The following is an 18,933-nucleotide window of genomic DNA, read 5'->3' on the forward strand; positions in this document are numbered from 1 at the left end:
TGCACACCCTGCACCTACCCCTAAAGTGACACCCTCTCTTAATGACCCACTTCCTTGTCACAATGCAGGGACTATGCCTCCCTCACTGCTGTATCGCAGTGCCTCATGTGTCATAGGTCCCCAACAACTATTCCTTGAAAGAATAAATGCTGAGCAAAGGCAGCTGGTTTGAAGGCTCAGATCAGATATGTCTCTCAGATGTAACTGGGAGAGGGAAGGGGGCTGGCAAGCAAGAAAGAGGGAAGAGTTTTCAGGATGTCCAAGTTTTCAGTGTCCAAGAGACACTGAGGCAGTGCCAAGCCCAGCACAAGGGTGAGGCTGCCACTTTCAGCTCAGACTTCCCATCAGGTGTCAGGTGACAAACACCCCCAACCCTCCACAGCAACCTCCAGACCCAGTGACAAGACACTGAGGAGGTTTCAGCAGCATCCCACAGCGTGCCAGGATCACCAGCCCCTCAGCCCACACCCACAGGCTGGAGCTCCATGCCAGTGTTCACCAGGCTGGTTTCTAGGTCCTGTACTCCTCAGTTCAGACAGGGCCTCTGGGTCCCCACCCTGAGAAAGAGCTGGAGCGGCATCCTGTTTCTCCCCACTTTCCCTCCCTGCAGTTTCCCTGTGTGGCAGCTTCTCCCCAGTATGAGCCACAGAGAGACTTGGTGGAGGAAGCATCCTAACCCTGGGAACAAATGAGGCCATTGAAGTGGCTGAAGGAGCCAAGCACAGTGGCTCACACTTGTAGTCCCAGCACTTTGGGAAGCCAAGGTAGGAGGATAACTTGAGCCTGGGAGGTTGAGGCTGCAGTGAGCCATGATTGTACCACAGCACTCCAGACCCTGTCTCAAAAAAAAAAAAAGGTTGGAGATGAACAGCCAAGATACACCTGGAATTCTCCAGTTCTCCTTCTGTCGGGGTTCCCTGGGAGGGCCTCTGAGAGGCTGGCATCTCACCAACATCCTCCCTCCAGGAGGGCCCCACCTGTGCCTCTCAGGCAACAGGGAGGGTTCTTGCTGTGCTCTCTGACATGGAGAAGCCTCGGGGCTAATGTGGGGCAGTAGAAGGGATCAGGAGTTCTGGCCCAGCTACCAAACAGCTGTGCGGCCTTCAACGGTTCTCTCCTCTCTGACCCCAGTTTCCTCATCTCTGGGGCTCCTCCAGCCTTTAAAGACTAATTCTGCTTCTTCTCTTCTGTATCCTGACACATCCGGGCAGCACCACACTCGTGTGCAGATTGCTCTTTTGTGAATGCACTGATGACATGTGTGTCTGTGTGTCTACCTTGTATGTGCACATCTGTTGGGTGTGTCTGAAGGGCTGGATTGTGGAGGGACAGGACAGTCTCATCACACTTTCTTAAGCCTGAGGTTGAATAAAAAGAGCACACCACTTTTCTGCTGAAATGGACTGAGAGGGGAGGCTGTCTGCTTACCTGCACAGGCTCTGCATCTGCCCATCAAATCTGGGCCCAAGTGAAGTGACCGTTGAGTTGGCAGTGGACAGGAGCGGATCAGGTGAGTGTGGCCATTTGCAAGCAGATATCCCCAGTCCTAGACCTTGGCAGTTTGTTCAGATCAGCTGGCACCTTTAGTGCCCTTTGGGGAGCAATTATTGCTGCTGACTACAGGCACAAAGGGGGCTGTGAGGTGGAGGATCTGAGGCAGGCTGGGCAGTGCCTGTTAGACACACCAAACATTGAGGAAGTGTGGCCACCCCAGCACAAATAGTGAAGATGGCAAAACATTTCTGGCCAGCATGTCTCAGGTGCCATCACAACAGAATTACCTTCTCCACACTCGGTGCCTGGAGTGTCCACAACAGAATTAGCTTCTCCACACTTGGCCCCTGGAGTGTCCACAACAGAACTAGCTTCTCCACACTCGGCCCCTGGGAGTGTCAGCTGGGAGACCCGGATTTTGTCTGCCCCTCCAAATCACCTCTGCTCCCCTCCTCTTTCCATATAAGCTCCAGGAGGGAAGGGAGTTGTGGCTGCTTTCTTCACTGCTGTATCTCCTATGCTAGAACAGCAAGTGCCTGGCATATTATAGATGCTAATAAGTAGTTACTCACTAAACCCAGGACTCCACAGAGAGTAGAAGTCTGGGAAGTCTAGCAGTCGAGGAATTGGGGGTAGGTGGCTGTGGCCTAGGTCCTCAGATGCTGTGCCCAGGGCCCTGGCTCTATGATTCAGGCCAGCCTGCTCTAGGGAGGTAACCCCTGCTGCCCCATGGTCTTTAGCCCTGCCAGCCCTGCCCTGGCCCTAGCCTGGCTGGAAGCCAAAGTTCCGTGGTGCGTTCGCCACTCCTCATCTGTGGAAGAGGCATCTCCCACCCACTTCCTCTCCTCCTCCACAGCCCCTATTGCCAACTGGCCCTGCCTCCTGGGATTCACCACCTGCCAAGGACCTTAGTGTTCCTCCCAGGATGACAGAGATCACCTGAGCAGGATGGGCAGAGAACAGGGAAATTGAAGAGTTTGCCTCTGCCAGCTTCAGGCACCAGAGCACACACCATGGCCCTTGAATCCAGCACTCCTCCAAACTCAAGAAAACTTGTCTCAGATAGACCCAATAACAGAGTTGGAGAGGGCTGCAGAAAGACTGGAGAACAGAAAGGAATGTGTAGTTCTTCTTTAAATTAGACAGCCTGAATCACACGAACTTCTGCCACAATTCTGTCTGGGGTGGTTAGGAGGCTAGTCGGAGCTGGGAGGAAAACGCCCAACCCTCAGAAGTGGACTAACGCTCATAACACCAGAAAACCAAGATATCAAAGGGCATGCCAGAGGCAGGCACTCCAGGGAAACAGCGTTAAGGGGTAGTGCTAGGCCCAGTTCATCTTCGATGACTTCTGAGGGATAAGTTGTAAGCAGAATTACAAACAGGTTAAAAACAAAACAAAAATGGCAGAAAGCGAAGAAGGTGTTAACAATCTATGAGTTTTGAGATTTTTAAAAGGGTGGTGACACAAGTTGTCCGGGAGACCAGGTGTCCCAGCCACTCTTCTAGATATTGACCACCAGGATAAAGGTCACGGTGCAGGTCAAAGGTCACAAAAGAGGGAGTGGAGGAGGAAGGGAGGTGAACGATCTCTCTATTTCAATGTAACTTGGCAAAGCCTGTGAGTAAGACTGTCTAGCTTCAGAAACAACAGTCTTGGGAAAACTAGAGGGGGAAGGGGAAAAAGAATAAACGAGCAGCCCCAGGCAAGAGGTGATGGCTGAGAAAAACCAGAACGGAAACAGAATGAGATGAAGTGACTAGGAAGAGGGCCCCAGCAGGGAACATGGGAAAGAAAGGAATGGCTGGGAGGGAAGGCAGCCTGGAGCCAGCTTCCCACATGGGAAGCATGGTGAGAGAAGGCTGGGGACCTCCCTTGCCGTGGACATGCTGGCCCAGCCACTCCCCACACCCGGACCCTCCAAGGCCTTTGTTTTGTGGAAAGCTCTGCAAGCATTTGCTCAGCACAGCTCAGGAAACAAGTGTCCTTTCTTCTGGGGGCCAGATTATCATGCAATGAAGAGTACAGAAAACAAACACAATTATTCTTTCCACTTGAGAACCATGCACCACCCTGGCTGGGGTTGGCAACGGAACCAGGTGAGGGAACTCCTCTGCTCTTCCTGGCCTGTATCAACACAAGCTATGATTCATATCTTTCCTGTGCAAACTGAGACTCCCAAATAATCTCTAGATGGGGGAGAGGCCTCCCCCTGGCCTCAGTCCCAAGGAGGAAACAGCTTAGAGAACAAAGAACTGCCGCTCCGAGTGCCAAGCTGCCATTCCAGGCAGGTGAGAACGTCTGCCAAATGGTCGGTTACCAGTGTGCCCCTAAAAGGACACCTGTGTGGAAAGACCATGGAATCTGGCTCTACTTCTTGTGGGTCTGTCTGGCTAGTTAACCATTCTGGGCTCAATGCCCTCATCCACGAAATGGAGACTGAATGCTGATTAATTCCTCTCTTACTCTCCCAGCTTTCAAAACCACAGCAAGAAGAAAGCAGGCAGCAAGATAAAAGAAGATTCAGGCCAGCTGCGGTGGCTCATGCCTGTAATCTCAGTACTTTGGGAGACCAAGGAGGATGGATGACTTGAGTTCAGGAGTTCAAGACCAGCCTGAGCAAAATAGTAAAAAAAAAAAAAAAAAAAAAAAATAGATGGGCGTGGTGGAGCATGCCTGTAGTCCCGGCTACTCAGGAAGCTGAGGTGGGAAGATCACCTGAGCCCAGGAGGTGGAGGTTGCAGTGAGCCAAGATGGAGCCACTGCACTCCAGCCTGGGTGACAGAGTGAGACCCTGTCTCAAGGAAGAAAAAACAAAAAGGAAGAAGATCCAGCAATGTTTGGTCTGACTCTTGCCATGGTAGAGACGGGACAATGAGTTGCAGAACAGAAGGATGAGGTGCCTTGAAGTGTTCTTTGCGGTTTGTAGACCAATGGAGAATGTAGGGGACAATCTACAAGGTTAACAGGAGAAACAGGGAAATAACAAATCCTCTGCTAGGTGCAGCTGTTGGAGCTCTTTTGATGAAGGACTGGAGAGCTAGGAATTCTTGGTCCTCAGGAGGAGGAGGGACCTGCCTGGAAGACTTCTGGGATAGGCAGCCTCAAATGCAGCTTGGAGATGACGCTTCACGGTACACCATCTTGTACAGTTTTATCTTTCCAACAGGACCATGAACTTGTTGAAGGTAAATAATGTTCATTATGTTTCTTTTGAATTCCCATAGGACTAGTCACAGGATGGACACATGTTTGGCACTTCCTTAATATTACTTCATTGTATCAGAAGCAGGGAAGCCTCAAGAGACATTTACTCAGCACTTACATGTATCATGCAAAAGTTTTCACATGTGAATATTCATCACAAACCCCATTTTACAGACATGCAAGTCGAGGCACAGAAAAGTTTCATGGCTTGCTCAAGGTCCCACAACTATGAGCAGGTCTGAGATTCAAACCCAAGTCTTCCGCCCCTCACAACCTCTGTCCCCAGGAGACAGAGCGCTGGCTGGCCTTGAGAGTCACATTATATTGCAGTGGGCAGGGCACAGGCACAAACACGCTCCAGAAAACCACGTGTGTGACCTACACAATAGATATGGAAAATTAAGAGCAGAATAAAGGGGCCATCAAAGAGGGGTGGATTACTAAGGAAGATGATTACAGAGCAGGACCTTCAAGGTCTGGAAAGATAGCTTGATGGGGCTTGGGGAACCAGGCAGTAGCTGCTGAGAAAATGCTTAGGGAATAGGAAGCACCCCAAGGAAACAGTGAAGCACAGTGGCTTGTATTAACACAAGATGTTTGGACAGGAAGGAGTTGGTCCCAGGCCTAAGAAAGCGGTTTAGAAATGAGGCAGTGTTTGCTGAGTCCTTTACAAGATGCATCATTAGCACATGACGGAAAGCAATTAACTTGCTTCTTACTCATATGCTGATCAAGTTGCAACTGGAAAGGAGTTTGCACGTTGTGGGGAGGGGGTGCCAGGGAACCAGCGAGTGGCCCTTACACCATTTCCCGAGGGATGTCGAGTGTGAGCTCAGGGTTGGCGGATGCCCAGGGGATGCCATCAGAAGGCCCTCTCCATTAGCAGTGCCCCGCCCCCGCAGGATGCTCATAAAAGTCATGGGCTCAGGGCTCCCCAGCCACCTGTCTTCTCCACTGCCTGCACCAGCCCACCTCAGGTGCCTTTTCACCAGACTTCCTCACCCACCATGTCTCGGCAGTCCTCCATCACCTTCCAGTCTGGCAGCCGCAGGGGCTTCAGCACCACCTCGGCCACCACCCCAGCAACTGGCCGCTCCCGCTTCCGCTCTGTCTCTGTGGCCCGCTCTGCAGCGGGGAATGGGGGCCTGGGAAGGATCAGCAGTGCTGGGGCCAGCTTTGGAAGCCGCAGCCTCTACAACCTGGGGGGTGCCAAGCGGGTCTCCATCAGTGGGTGTGGCAGCAGTTTCCAAAGTGGCTTTGGTGGCAGGGCCAGCAGTGGGTTTGGAGTCAACGGTGGATTTGGCTATGGGGGTGGAGTTGGAGGAGGCTTCAGTGGCCCCAGCTTCCCTGTGTGTCCCCCTGGAGGCATCCAAGAGGTCACCGTCAACCAGAGTCTCCTGACTCCTCTCAACCTGCAAATCGACCCCACCATCCAGCGCGTGCGGGCCGAGGAGCGCGAGCAGATCAAGACCCTCAACAACAAGTTCGCCTCCTTCATTGACAAGGTGAGCAGGGGCTTCATCCACCCCCTTGGGTTTGGGATTGAATAAACTCTTGGAAGGGCCATCCCACAGTGGGAGAGCAATAATGAAATGAATCCACTGTGGGAATGAGCACTGTTCAGCAAGGCCTCCCAGGGGCTGAGGCCCTTCCAAGTCAGGCCAGCTTGCCCCACAGGACCCGGCAAAAATTTCCTCTCTTTCACAACCACGAGGGCTGGTTCAGTCAACACCAAGGGAAGAGTTTAGTTGATTCTCTACAGGAGAGTTGCTGCTCAGCAAACTACCCTAACCCACAGTAGGTGGTGTTGAGAAATTTAACCCAAAAGCAGCCAACAGAAGCCTCTAGGCCCCACCACCCAAATCCTATGCAAGCCCTAGGGAACTTTCTGGTAGCTCCATGGACTGCCTCCTTCTGCGTTGGAGTTGTCAGTTACATTATTGTCAATGGGTGCCACGTGAAAAAAATATATCTTTTTCTTCTCTCCCTTATGAATAGGAGTGTCTGACTCTGCCTCTCCAACTTCTCAAGGTTTCATTCTCTTCTTCCCTCCAGGTGAGGTTCTTGGAGCAGCAAAACAAGGTCCTGGAGACCAAGTGGGCCCTCCTGCAGGAGCAGGGCTCCAGGACCGTGAGGCAGAATCTAGAGCCCCTCTTTGATTCCTACATCAGTGAGCTCCGACGGCAGCTGGAAAGCATCACCACCGAGAGGGGCAGGCTTGAAGCTGAGCTGAGGAACATGCAGGATGTTGTGGAAGATTTCAAAGTCAGGTAAGTGGAACACTGGCTTCTGGCCACACACAGCCATCCTAAGGCTCCTTTGTATGAGGATCAGAGAGGTGCAAAGGAGCAAATGCCGGTATCAGCTGGGAGCTTTGGAACTGTAGCTGTTATCCCTCAAGGTGGAGGCAGCACTGTGTGGGGTAACACAAGGACCTTCATCTCGTGCATCTCTATTGATGAAGATCCTATTCCTTTTGTCCACATGACTACAAACGGGTATCAGCATCATCCGACAAAACATTGCTACTCACTCTAGAAATCATAATGTAATTTCACAGTCAGTATATTGTTTAATTCCATTGGACATGGGCTCAATTACTGGGATGGTTTGCATTTCCAGGATGGCATTCACTGTGGAGTGAAGAGAGGTAGCAAGGAAGAGTTTAAAGCAAGCAATCTGACCTTCCTTGTGGGGGGCAACTTTTGACTGCACATCATCCAGGCTGCAGTAGGTGAGGTATCCAGTGGAAAGGGATTTGGCCCAGGCTAACCCATTAGCCAGCTTGCCCTTATTTCTGAGCTTGAGCTACCCCTAGTTACAAAAAGCATACTTCTCGGGGGCCACCCTGAGGTTCAGTGAAAATATATCAAAATGTACCTGAAAGAGCCTGCTGAACAGATAAAGTTTACTCCACGATTTCAGCAGACACTTGAGGTGGAAAACCATTTTAAAGATTGGCATTGCATATCTATCAAAAGATGGAATTGCCTAAGTACATTTTTCTATTCCTTTAAGTTCCATGCTCACCTTCTACTCTTAGAAAAGTTTATTAAAAACTAGCAGAAGAAATTATCCCCCTTTTATGGAGGGAGAAATAGAGGTTAGGTGAATCACCCAAAGTCATGCCCAGGTCAGCGGAAGAGCTGGAAATGATTCCAGGGCTCTTAACTCTTGCTACACCAGCCCAGGAAGAGTTCAATGCAAACTTACTCAACAGCACACCCCCTCCTCTGTCCTTATAGGTATGAAGACGAAATTAACAAGCGCACGGCTGCTGAGAATGAATTTGTAGCCCTGAAAAAGGTGAGTGGGGATGTCTCTCAAAGGAAAAGGTTTAAAACAGAATCTGGAGTGTCTGGTAACCTGACCTCTGACCCTTGGGCCACCCAAAAAATGTCACATCAACCATGAGAATATCTGCAGGGTTCAAACCTCCTAACATGTTCCCTCTACGTTGATGGCCCCATTAGCCCTACTTGGGTTTCTGTGAGCTCAGGGATTCAAATCCCAGTTCTTAGTAATCACTCATCGCCAACCCCAAAACCCCCAGACACAGAGTTTTCTAAAATCCAAACTAGATGGGCTAGGGAGAAATCTGCTCAGCTTCTTTTGGGCTAAATGCTTGGGGCTGCAGACTCAAAGAAGCATCCTGTGCTGTCGTTCCAGGACGTAGATGCTGCCTACATGAACAAGGTGGAGCTGGAGGCCAAGGTCAAATCTCTGCCTGAGGAGATCAACTTCCTCCACTCAGTCTTTGATGCAGTAAGAGTCTGCAAGTATTTCTGTCCCTCCTAGGTCTGGGGCCTGGAAAGAAAAGGATGATGCATTGTGTCATTCATTTACTCAGTGCCTCTGCCCAATATCTTGCCTGGATACTTCAAGCTGGGGCTTGGGGGTAGGGGGACCAGGGAGAACTGCTTGGAGCCTTATCATACTAAACTACCCCAGCTCTGATGCTTCTCCCCCGAACTCCCTCATCCCATGAAAGGACAACATCTAGCAAGGAGAGAGTACTGATTCCCAAATTCAAGGTCACTGGGTAACTTTCCCAAGGAATCAAGACATACCTGTTCCCTTCCCCTTCCCTGAAAAGTATTTAAAAAGAAAAAAAAGCAAGCTACCCCTCAGCTCATTGGTCAGGGGGCTTCCTGCCCTTTGAAGATGCCTCCTTCTGAGCGCTAACCCTCCGAAGGCAGAGACCTGGGTCTGTGGAAAGAGAGAGAGAGGTGGAAAGTGATGGAGTCACACTGCGCAGGGGGAAGCAGGGTCCCAGATGTCCCCTGATGCTCTTGAAGAAGGCTTTTATGCTGGCAGACTGAACAGACATATGTCACATTCAAATCTGTGCAATTCTAATTCAGAAGATGCTTATCCATCCTTACGCCCAGGGAAAGCACACAGATAGGAGCCTTGAGAAGCAAGGCTGGGAAAGACTTTCACCACACTGATCTTTGGGGATGAATGGGAATACCTAGGGAACAGCTGGGAGAATCTTCCAGGAATACCAAGGAAAGGATTCCTGACCTAGATGGGTAGTCAACCATGAAGATTTAAGATCCTTCTTCTTATGCCTTGGTGATGCTGAGTTTACTACCCTGCAGGAGCTGTCCCAGTTGCAGACCCAGGTCAGTGACACGTCAGTGGTGCTGTCCATGGACAACAGCCGCAACCTGGACCTGGACAGTATCATCGCCGAGGTCAAAGCGCAATACGAGGACATTGCCAACCGCAGCCGGGCCGAGGCTGAGTCCTGGTACCAGACCAAGGTGAGCATGGACACCTCCATGATAGGCTCCAGGGTTAGTGTTCTCTGAGGCTCCACATTATCACTTAACTCAGCCTCAGGAAATGCGTGAGCACATTCGTTTATTTCAACTTAGCAGGCATGTCTTTGATGCTATGAAAACTTAGCTTGAAATGCATGTGGAAACCCAACCAGACACACTAATATGTGGTCAACCCAATGCTGGGAGCTCGGGACATCCACCGGCCCCATATTCCTCAAGATCTGGGTGGCAGCAGAGTGACACCAGGACAACTGAGACACAGTCATGAAGCAGTTTCTAAAAGGCTTATTTATTCTCTATATATTTTCTGAGCTCCTGCTGTATGCCAATCAAGGTTACAGGGTTGCAAATGAATAAACTGCAAACGGAGAACCCAAGCTCTGGGAGGCCATGAAGTGAACAGACAATCATGGAAAGGAAAAGATAGCATGAATAAAAAGCTTCCAGGAAGACGTGGGAGCTTTGTCCAGTTGGGAAGCCGTGAGGGACAAAAGATTGCCGAGCAGTGGGGAGAGATTTAAGGCTGAACAAGGAGCTGGCAGGCAGAAACAAGCAAGGGAGTTTACGTCAGGAAGAGGAAGGCTGGGATAAACACAAACAGCTACTTTCCAGAGCTCAGACAGCCACAAAGATGTTTGGCTTTGGAAGGGTACAGGTGACCCACGATACCAGCTCCCTGCCAAATCCAGACCCCTCTTGGGGCAGCTGCTCACCTACAAGCTGGGTCCTACTCTTTGCCTGCTCCATGCACTGCCTCAGTCCCGTCTGGTCAGGAGTGTGGTGGAAAGGAAGGTGGGTAGCAGGGGCCAGGGGTCCACAGCGCAGAGGCAGCGCCTTGATGGTGAGAGGAAACGTGATGCACTTAACCCCAAGGTGAAGTGGTTGAAATCAATAGCAAACAATTCCTCATGTTGTTGGGTTGTTGCTCCATTTAATCGTGTATATCTAGAAACAGGAAGCTGAGCTCGTCAGCACTTTCAAGAACCTCACAGATCTTGACTCGGGCAGGGGATCTCCTTGTGTTGGGGAAGGGTGTAGATTTCACTTCAGTCTGCTGGAGGAGACAGGGTGTAATTATTGCTCTTAAATTCATGTGTCCTGTGTCCTGGATATGCACCATTAGATTGAGAACTACCTGAGATTGGAAATACTTTTACAAAGACTTCAAAATTGTGCCTTCCACAGCCTCTGTACCATCCCACACCGTTCCCCCATATCTCCTCCCTGTTTCCCCAGCACTGGTGTTTGGAGGGCTACCAAAATTCATGGGCACAGTTGGTCTGGATGCACGCTTTGTGACCAGAAACTCCCCAGGGATAGTGACCAAATCACCATCTCACTCCTAGAACTCACCATGTTCCTTCCCTGACCTAGGGTCTTCATGCAGGCTGTTTCCTTCGTCTGGAATGTTCTCCCCCACAGCTGGTCACTTAGGTCCCTCCTTCTCATCCTTCAGACCACAGCTCAGGCATCTCCATCTCTGGAGAGACTTCCCTGACCACCACTCCCCACTTCCAACTCTAGGTCAGATTCCTTCACTACACTCTCCCAGGACACTGTTCATTTCCTAAGGGCACTTATCTCAGTGTGGAACTATGAGATATGCTGATTCAATTAATGTCTATGTCCCCCAATAAACTGTAAGCTACAGGGGGGAAGGAGTGAATGACCAGGAATAAATGAGCCTGCTTGTGGCACCCAGGGTGAGTCTGTGTGCACAGCGAGTGCCCGGGCCAGGCATTTGACTCAGTGACTGAGTTTGCTCTGGTTCTCTCAGTATGAGGAGCTGCAGGTCACAGCAGGCAGACATGGGGATGACCTTCGAAACACCAAACAAGAAATCTCTGAAATGAACCGCATGATCCAGAGGCTGAGAGCTGAGATTGACAGTGTCAAGAAGCAGGTAAAGTTTTGGCAGGGCCAAGAGCTCCTCAAATGCTCATTTCTTCTGGGCCATTCTGCCATCTTTAAGAACTCCTCCCCAAGAAGCACCACACCTCCATGGGCTGTCAGCAGGATTCATGGCTTCCTCCTGTCCTTACAGTGCTCCAGTTTGCAAACAGCCATTGCTGATGCAGAACAGCGTGGAGAACTGGCTCTCAAGGATGCACGGGCCAAGTTGGTGGACCTTGAGGAGGCTCTGCAGAAGGCCAAGCAGGATATGGCTCGGCTCCTGCGTGAGTACCAGGAGCTGATGAACATCAAGCTGGCCCTGGACGTGGAGATCGCCACCTACCGCAAGCTGCTGGAGGGCGAGGAGTGCAGGTGAGATAGATGTACCAACTTCATCCTCAAAGCAAGTTGAGCTCCCTCCAGCTTCCTGGGCATTCCTAGGGGCTCAGGCTGTTGCAGCCCCTTCTTCTCCTGGAAGAAAATGCAGTTCAGAATTGGGCTATGGCAAAAAAAAAAAAAAAAAGTAATTTTAATTTCCTTCCTGGCTAGTAAATCATTTGAGGTACAACTACAATTAGTACCTCCATAGAAACCTAAAACCTGATCAGGTCTAAGTAACTGAATTCTACCAAAGGAGACATCTTGTTACATGGCAGCTCTCAAAATGTGGTCTAAAAGGCCATAGGCTGAAAACAAACAGTCCTAGGATTTGGGCTTACAGATCTACCACTAAGTAGCTACATAACCTTGGGAAAGTCAGTCTCCCTTCTCTGGCCCTCAATTTCTTCAATGATAAAATGAAAAGGCCAGATTACATGATCTGCAACGCTTCATAGGAGTTTTGTGCTCTACCCGTAGAAGCTGTGTAGCCAAGAGCAGATTACTTAACCTCTCCACGTCTCAGTGTTCTCACCCAGTAAAATGTGAATAACAATAGTTCTAAATTCTCACATTATTAAAAGGCTTAAAACAGGGGAATACACACAAAGCTCTTAGAACAGTGCATGGTACACAGCGTGTTCAATAAATGTTAGCTATCATTCAATTTCGTGGCCAAAGACATAGGTTTTGATGTCAGATGAATCTGCCTTCAAATCCAGCTTTGTGACTATGGGCAAGTTAGTTAACTTGTCTGAGCTTCCATTTCTCCCTCTATAAAAGTGAGTGAATAATACCTACCTCATGGGGTTGTTGAGAGAACTGAGGGGTGTGATATAGGTAACAGATACTCAACAACTGTTAGCTCTTGTTAAGATTCTCAGTATGTGTTTATGAATGAATGCCAGTTCTGTCCTGAAGATGCTAAAGCAAAGTTACTTGGTTACTAAGATAATAATAAACTGACATTACTATTGTTATTTCTATGACTCAGACTCCTCTCCACACTTATGTATAATAAGCTCTGCCCTGGCTCAGTGCTTGACAATGGATCCTTGTTGAGAGACAAATCTTATTATAGGACAGGCCCTTCCTATCCAGTTGATGCCAGTGTATGATTACTTTTAATTTCCTTAAGGCATCTAACTAGTTTAAACCAAAAAATGTATTTCTGAGATTATAGATTTTTGCTCCTATGAACCTCAAACTCCATCTTATTTTATTCATTAGATTATTAATATTATCTTTAATATTACTAGTTCTCAAATAATTTCAACCTGTATTACTTCTGCAATAAAAATAATAAAGTATGTTTAAATGCTTTGAAAACAATTACAAAAGTGTCATTGCAAAGGCCCGTAAACTGCTGGCCACATTGGTAACCTTTCTTCTCCCCGCTCTTCCCAATCAGGTTGAGTGGAGAGGGAGTTTCTCCAGTTAACATTTGTGAGTATGACATCCTTCTTGTGCCATTTGGAGTGTGTGTGGTGGAGGGGATGGGGATGTGGTGGGCCTGCAGGAGGGTGAAGATATGAGAGGTTAGAAGGGACCTCACAGACAGAGTTCATTTGGAGAAGGTTGGAGGTTTTGAGTCCCTTACAAAGCAAGCCATATTAGGAGAGTCTTTGATGTCACAGTTCTTTCCTCTTTGAGAGTGAGGGTGTCACAGAAGGGGTGATGGGAGATTTGTTGTCATTGTTCTGAGTGAGTTTAAAAGATCCTGGCCACGTCTCCTCCCTGCCAGAATTCCCTGCCTTTTTTGTTGGGGCTGCAAGCCCAGCGCAGAAGTGAGCATTTGATGTAGACAGGATTTATGACAATTCCTGGTCTGGCTTGGACCTTTAAAGGGAGCCTTTATGCTGCAGACAAGAGCATTGCCAACTAGGCAGCTTGTCTCCCAAACCATTTTTGAAGAAGCTCCACTGCTTGACTCAGTTCTGCAGAGTATATCTGCAGAAGGATACCAAGGGTTTTCAAAGCAGTGAGGGCAGCATAAAATATGACAGTTGGGTACAGTCACTCTAAAACAGGAGAGTTATTAACAAGCTGGCATGGCCCTGTGCTGGTGAGAGAAGTGGTCATTCGCAGAGCTCAGTGCTGGCATCACGAGGGCAACAGAAATGACTCTTACAACTCACCCTCTACAAATGAGTTTGGGTTTGGTTTTCTTGATGGGCATTCATAAGGGCAATTGATTATATTAGCCAATGATTCTAGAAGGCAAAGCTGTCTGAACCACCCAGGTGTCCTTCTTCCCTGATGTCCTTGTCTGGTGGTGCCAGAGACCCTCTAAGCTAATTTTGGGGACAGACCTTCAAGCATAACCTGGAAGCTCCTTTTCTCTTGAAAACACCTCATTGTCTGTATTAGTTTTCCAGGTCTGCTGCAGCAAAGTACCACCAGTCAGGTAGCTTAAAGCAACAGAAATGTCTTGTCTCACAGTTCCGGAGGCTGAAATTAGGGGTTAGCAGGGCCCTGCTCCCTCTGAAACTTGGAGCCCAGGCCAGCCTCCTGCTCTGTATGTCAGGCAGGGTGGCGCTATCCCCTCTCCAAACCAGATGGAGTCCTGGAACATGGTGGCCCAGCCTGCCTCCAGCCTCCTCCTAGCTCTGGCAGTGGCCATCCATCCTCGGTGTTCCTTGGCTTGTGGCTGCATCCCTCCACTCTCTGTCTCTGTGATTGTATGATCGTGTGCCTGTGTGTCTGTGGCTTCAGATGAATGTCTTCCTTCTTTCTGTATGGACACCAGTCATGTTAGATCAGGGCCCACCCTACAGACTTTATCTTAACTTGGTTGTACCTGCAACAATCCCATTTCCAAATAAGACTGCATTCACGGATGCTGGTGTTAACACTTCACCATAGGTTTTTGAAAGACACAGTTCATCCTGTAACGGAGCCTATTTTTTTTATTTGATTTTCCTTCTGCAGAACCCTAAGTAGGGTATTAGAATGTGTAAGGCGATGAGTTATAAATTAGGAGAAGAATAGGTTGGGAGGAGAACTGGGGCACAGTTGACTGGCCAACAGGTTAATCTGTCACTTGATCCATCAAGAATATTCCAGCCTCCACTCTGTGATTCTGAGTGTGGGGCTGGGGGACCCTGAGGGAAGAGGAGTGTGCCCCTCCCCCGATGAGCATCTAGAAGGAAGAGAAACTCTGGGGTCAGGCCCGGAGAGGGAGACAGGCCCAGATGGCACAGCAGGAGGATCAAAGGGAAAGCAGGTGGACTGGAGCTGCTTCCAGGAGGAGAGGGCTCCAGTAGGTTCTAGAAGGGGAGGAGGAAGCCATTCCTGCCTGAGAGGCTGCCTGGAGCTGCAGCTCAGGAACACAGGCCAAGGCATATGGCAGTGATCTCACTAAGCAGGGGATATTGAAAGGAGGCAAACTGCTGGCTGATGAGACCACCCCTCCCCACCAAAGGACTCCAGGGCACAGGCCCTGACACTCCCACTGTCTTCTCTCCTGCACTTGATCTGACCACACCTCCTTTCTTCCCGGCAGCTGTGGTCACCTCCACTCTTTCCAGTGGCTATGGAAGCGGCAGCGGCGTTGGAGGTGGAAGCCTGGGCCTCGGTGGGGGCAGCGGCTACTCCTTCACCACCAGTGGCGGGCATAGCCTGGGTGCAGGCCTGGGAGGTTCTGGTTTCAGTGCCACCAGCAACCGGGGCCTAGGGGGCAGTGGTTCTAGTGTCAAGTTTGTCTCTACCACATCCTCCAGCCGGAAGAGCTACAAGCACTAAGAGAGCCGCAAGGCTCCCTCTCCCCTGCCTTGAGGTCTGTTTGCAGTCACACCTGGACACCTGGGTCCTCCTCCTTCCTCTCTCCTTGTAAGGTGCACCTGTGCTGCTGGGAGCCTGGAGTACTGGCTACACCCCATTCCCAGGCCTAAGCTAGCCTCTCCCTCCTGACAGTGCCCAGACTGCCGGCAGCACCTGTCTGCTACACATGTAAAACCAAAACCTGCTCTCTCCCGAGGCTCTCATTCAGCCTATCTTGTGAGGCCCAGGCAGCTGGAAAGTCCTCCTCCAGCTCCACCTCCCTCCCTCCCTCCAGATGCAGAGGTTGGGGAGTCTGTCTCAATGCCAGCTTGTCACCCACCTGTCTCATCGTGTTTATAAGCAGCCTGTTGGGAGTGAGCGCTCCTTCTGTTCCCTCCCTGGAATGTGTCTATTAAATGCATGTGTCACCTGTTTGTTGTCTGGTCCTCTGTTTGGAATGGTGACGGACCCAAAGTAATTCTCCTCCTCCCCCAGGCCTGCTCCCAGAACAGGCCTCACACAAGCAGTGCTCAGAGGCATCAGCCCTGGCCCCTTCCCTCTGAGCTAAGAAGACTGGCTGGCAGGAAGGGAGGGCGGGCTGCAGAGGAGCAGGGAGTGCAGGGCTGGCCAGACTTCCTTTTCCCTCTCTTTGGCATGCATTGTTTGGGGAGCTGGAGCTACTGGGAGAAGCCCAGACCGGCCTCCCTGCTCTGTTGGTGCCGTCCCTGTTCCAAACCAGTGTTCCAGAATACCGACGCCGGGTGGGCGGCCCAGCAGAGGGGCTGATTGTTCCCTGACAGCTTCAAACTTGCAGACCCAGCAGAGAAATAACAGGCCACGAAGAAGAGTTAAAAGGCAGCCCTGGGAGCAACGCTTTCACCAAGGAGAGGAGCCATTTAGCCCATAATTGCAGGCAGCAGTGAGACATCCAGGAAGCTCCCACATTCCTGAGTTTACAGTCTCCTGGACCCCTCCCATCAGGCCTGAGCTGGGGCATAGCCCAGTGGGCTCATCCAGAGTGGCGCAGTCGATGTGGGCTTGCAGGGAGTGGGTTCAATGCTCGGGACTAAGCTCAGGACTGATGTGAGCTACTTGGGAGCCAGGGTTCTAAAACACCTTTGTCCAGGGTGAAGGAGCAGGAAGTGAAGTGGGGAGAGAGCGAGGCCGTGAATCAGGAGGGAAGATGAGTGTAAAACCAGGGGCTAAAATTTGGAATGGATGGGAGGCGGAGGATGGCAGGAAGGAGGGAAATGACACTGAGAACAATTGTGAAATCCCCAGTGTTGGGGTAAGGGCAAGTTCAGACTGAGAGAGGAGAGAAGTGGAGGGACAGGAATTCGGAGTGACATCTTGAGGCTTTCTCCACTGGCCAAAATGCCTCTCCTCTCTGAGCCTGATTTTCCCATCTGTGTGGGGTGCAATGATTCAGGGCATGGGACCGGGAGTCAGGGTTCTGACAATGGCCGCAGTGCTCACTAGCTACGTGACCTCAGCCAAGGTGCCTAACTACACTGTGCCTCGATCGCCTCCTTTGTCAAACAAGAATCATAACAATGACCCCTGTAGTGCTATTTCAGATTAAAGAAGATACATGGAAACCAGCTACCCATAGTGGCTGCTCAAAAAATATTCAAAATCGTCGTTATTTTTATCATCCACCCTCACAAAGTTATTATGAGAATCAAATGAAATCATGCTTGCGGCTGACCTGCCATGTGGTGCGGCACAGACTGAATCTCCAATAAATGAATTTTTAGAAATCATAAGTGAATAGAATGGGAGGGAGCATAATTTAGTGGCTTTGGGTTCAGAGCCCAAGACCTGGGAATAGAGAAGGGAGTTCAGACGAGAGGCTACAGGAGTGTCCGCAATTGTGGCTGAGAGCCTGGGTGGGTAGGGGCCCGAAAACCCCCAGGCCTGCCCCAGGTCTGCTCCAGACCCCAATCCCCATACCTTGTCCTGGGAACTTTGTTTAAGGGGGAAAATTGTGTGTATTTCCCAAGTCTGTCTCCCACGTTGAGGTGAGATGAGGGTTATTCAAGAAACCCAAATTGGCTGCATAAGACCACAAAGGACTCAAGAGAGCAGAGAGAGGAAGGGACGTGGGGGCTGGCCCAAGGCCACATGGCTCATGATGGACATGGCTGGGGACATACCCGGGTCCTCGCAGTTCAACTCCAGTGTGACCCATTGCAGCATTCCCAGAGTATATGGGCAATTGAGTCCAGATTCTAGGTCTAGAGAGATCATGTCAGAAAGAAAATGGACATATTAAACTTTCTGCCAAGGACCTCCTGCTCATTTAATGGAATTCAAAACTTTACCCGGTAACATGATGGTGGAGTGTTCTTTTCTTGAATTACCACACATGCACCTGGTTGGTGCCAGACCCTCTGACTCTTCCTGCTTCTTCCCTCTCCAAACCAAACCATTTGTCTCCCAAGCCCATTGCCCCAACATCTGCTTGGCTCTCTACGTTCCAGGCTCCTTCCAGGCTGAGGAAGAGGAGAAAGAAGCTGCCGCCTGGACTCTGAGGTCCAGGTTGTGCAGACCCTCCCTGGACTGTTAGGGATCCCATATCCCAGAGCCTTCTGGGAGGCTCCTGCATGGAAGCTCTCTCAGTCTCTTACCTCTGGCTGGGGCAGGTGTGGTTTCTGGAACAGGAGAACAAAGTTCTGGTGACTAAATGGAGCTTCCGGCAAGACCAAAACATCGTCAGGGCCAATTTTGAGCCCATGTTTGTTGCCCACATCAACAACATGAGGCAGCAGCTGGACTGCCTGGGTGGAGGGGAGGGGAGGCTGGATGTGGAGTTAAAGAACATCCAGGACGTGGTAGGGGACTTCAAGAACAAGGGAGCAGACTCAGCCAGTGCCTGGGCCAGGGCCCTGCCCTGGGGCTCCAGGGGAGGTCAGATGGGGCAGGAGAAACAGCCTCTGCTCTCCAGAAATGTCCAGTCCAGTGGAGAAATGGAACACACTTAGGGCACAGAGGTGGAATCAGAAATAAACATAAAAGTATCAAGAGAGCTGGGACCCACCCTGTGGCCAAGAATGCCGAGGCTTTAGTGAAGGGCTGGGATCGTAGATGATGATACCTAACATAAGTACAAAAAGCATGATACTCACAACATTCTTCAAACTCTGCAGATGAGGAAAGTAAGGCTCTGAGATAGCATACCAAAGAAGACACAAAGTGGCAACTCGGGAGTTAAGAATGAATCCCATAGAATCTTACTCTCATATGAATGCAAGTAAATCTCACTGCTAATTTGCACAGTGTTCACATATTCACTCCAATCCAGGCCACGAGGCTGGAGAACAAAAAAGAGACACATTTGCTGCCTTCTCCCAGAACCACATACATACAAACATACACACACACACACATACACACACACACACACAC

At 50.1% G+C, this 18,933-nt stretch overlaps 1 protein-coding gene across 1 annotated transcript; it reads left to right on the plus strand.

Annotated features, from left to right (window-relative positions):
- The first annotated feature begins 5,488 nt into the window (after window positions 1–5,488).
- On the plus strand, window positions 5,489–15,957 carry KRT75 (keratin 75, type II). The gene is made up of 9 exons (XM_012001973.1): window positions 5,489–6,207; window positions 6,758–6,972; window positions 7,948–8,008; window positions 8,372–8,467; window positions 9,307–9,471; window positions 11,270–11,395; window positions 11,537–11,757; window positions 13,175–13,209; window positions 15,269–15,957. The coding sequence occupies exons 1-9, from the start codon at window positions 5,548–5,550 to the stop codon at window positions 15,505–15,507; spliced, it is 1,818 nt and encodes a 605-aa protein (XP_011857363.1). The 5' UTR covers window positions 5,489–5,547; the 3' UTR covers window positions 15,508–15,957.
- Window positions 15,958–18,933: the final 2,976 nt, after the last annotated feature.

The sequence above is a fragment of the Mandrillus leucophaeus genome, unplaced genomic scaffold (genome assembly GCF_000951045.1).
Source record: "Mandrillus leucophaeus isolate KB7577 unplaced genomic scaffold, Mleu.le_1.0 Scaffold118, whole genome shotgun sequence".
Taxonomy (NCBI): Eukaryota; Metazoa; Chordata; class Mammalia; order Primates; family Cercopithecidae; genus Mandrillus; species Mandrillus leucophaeus.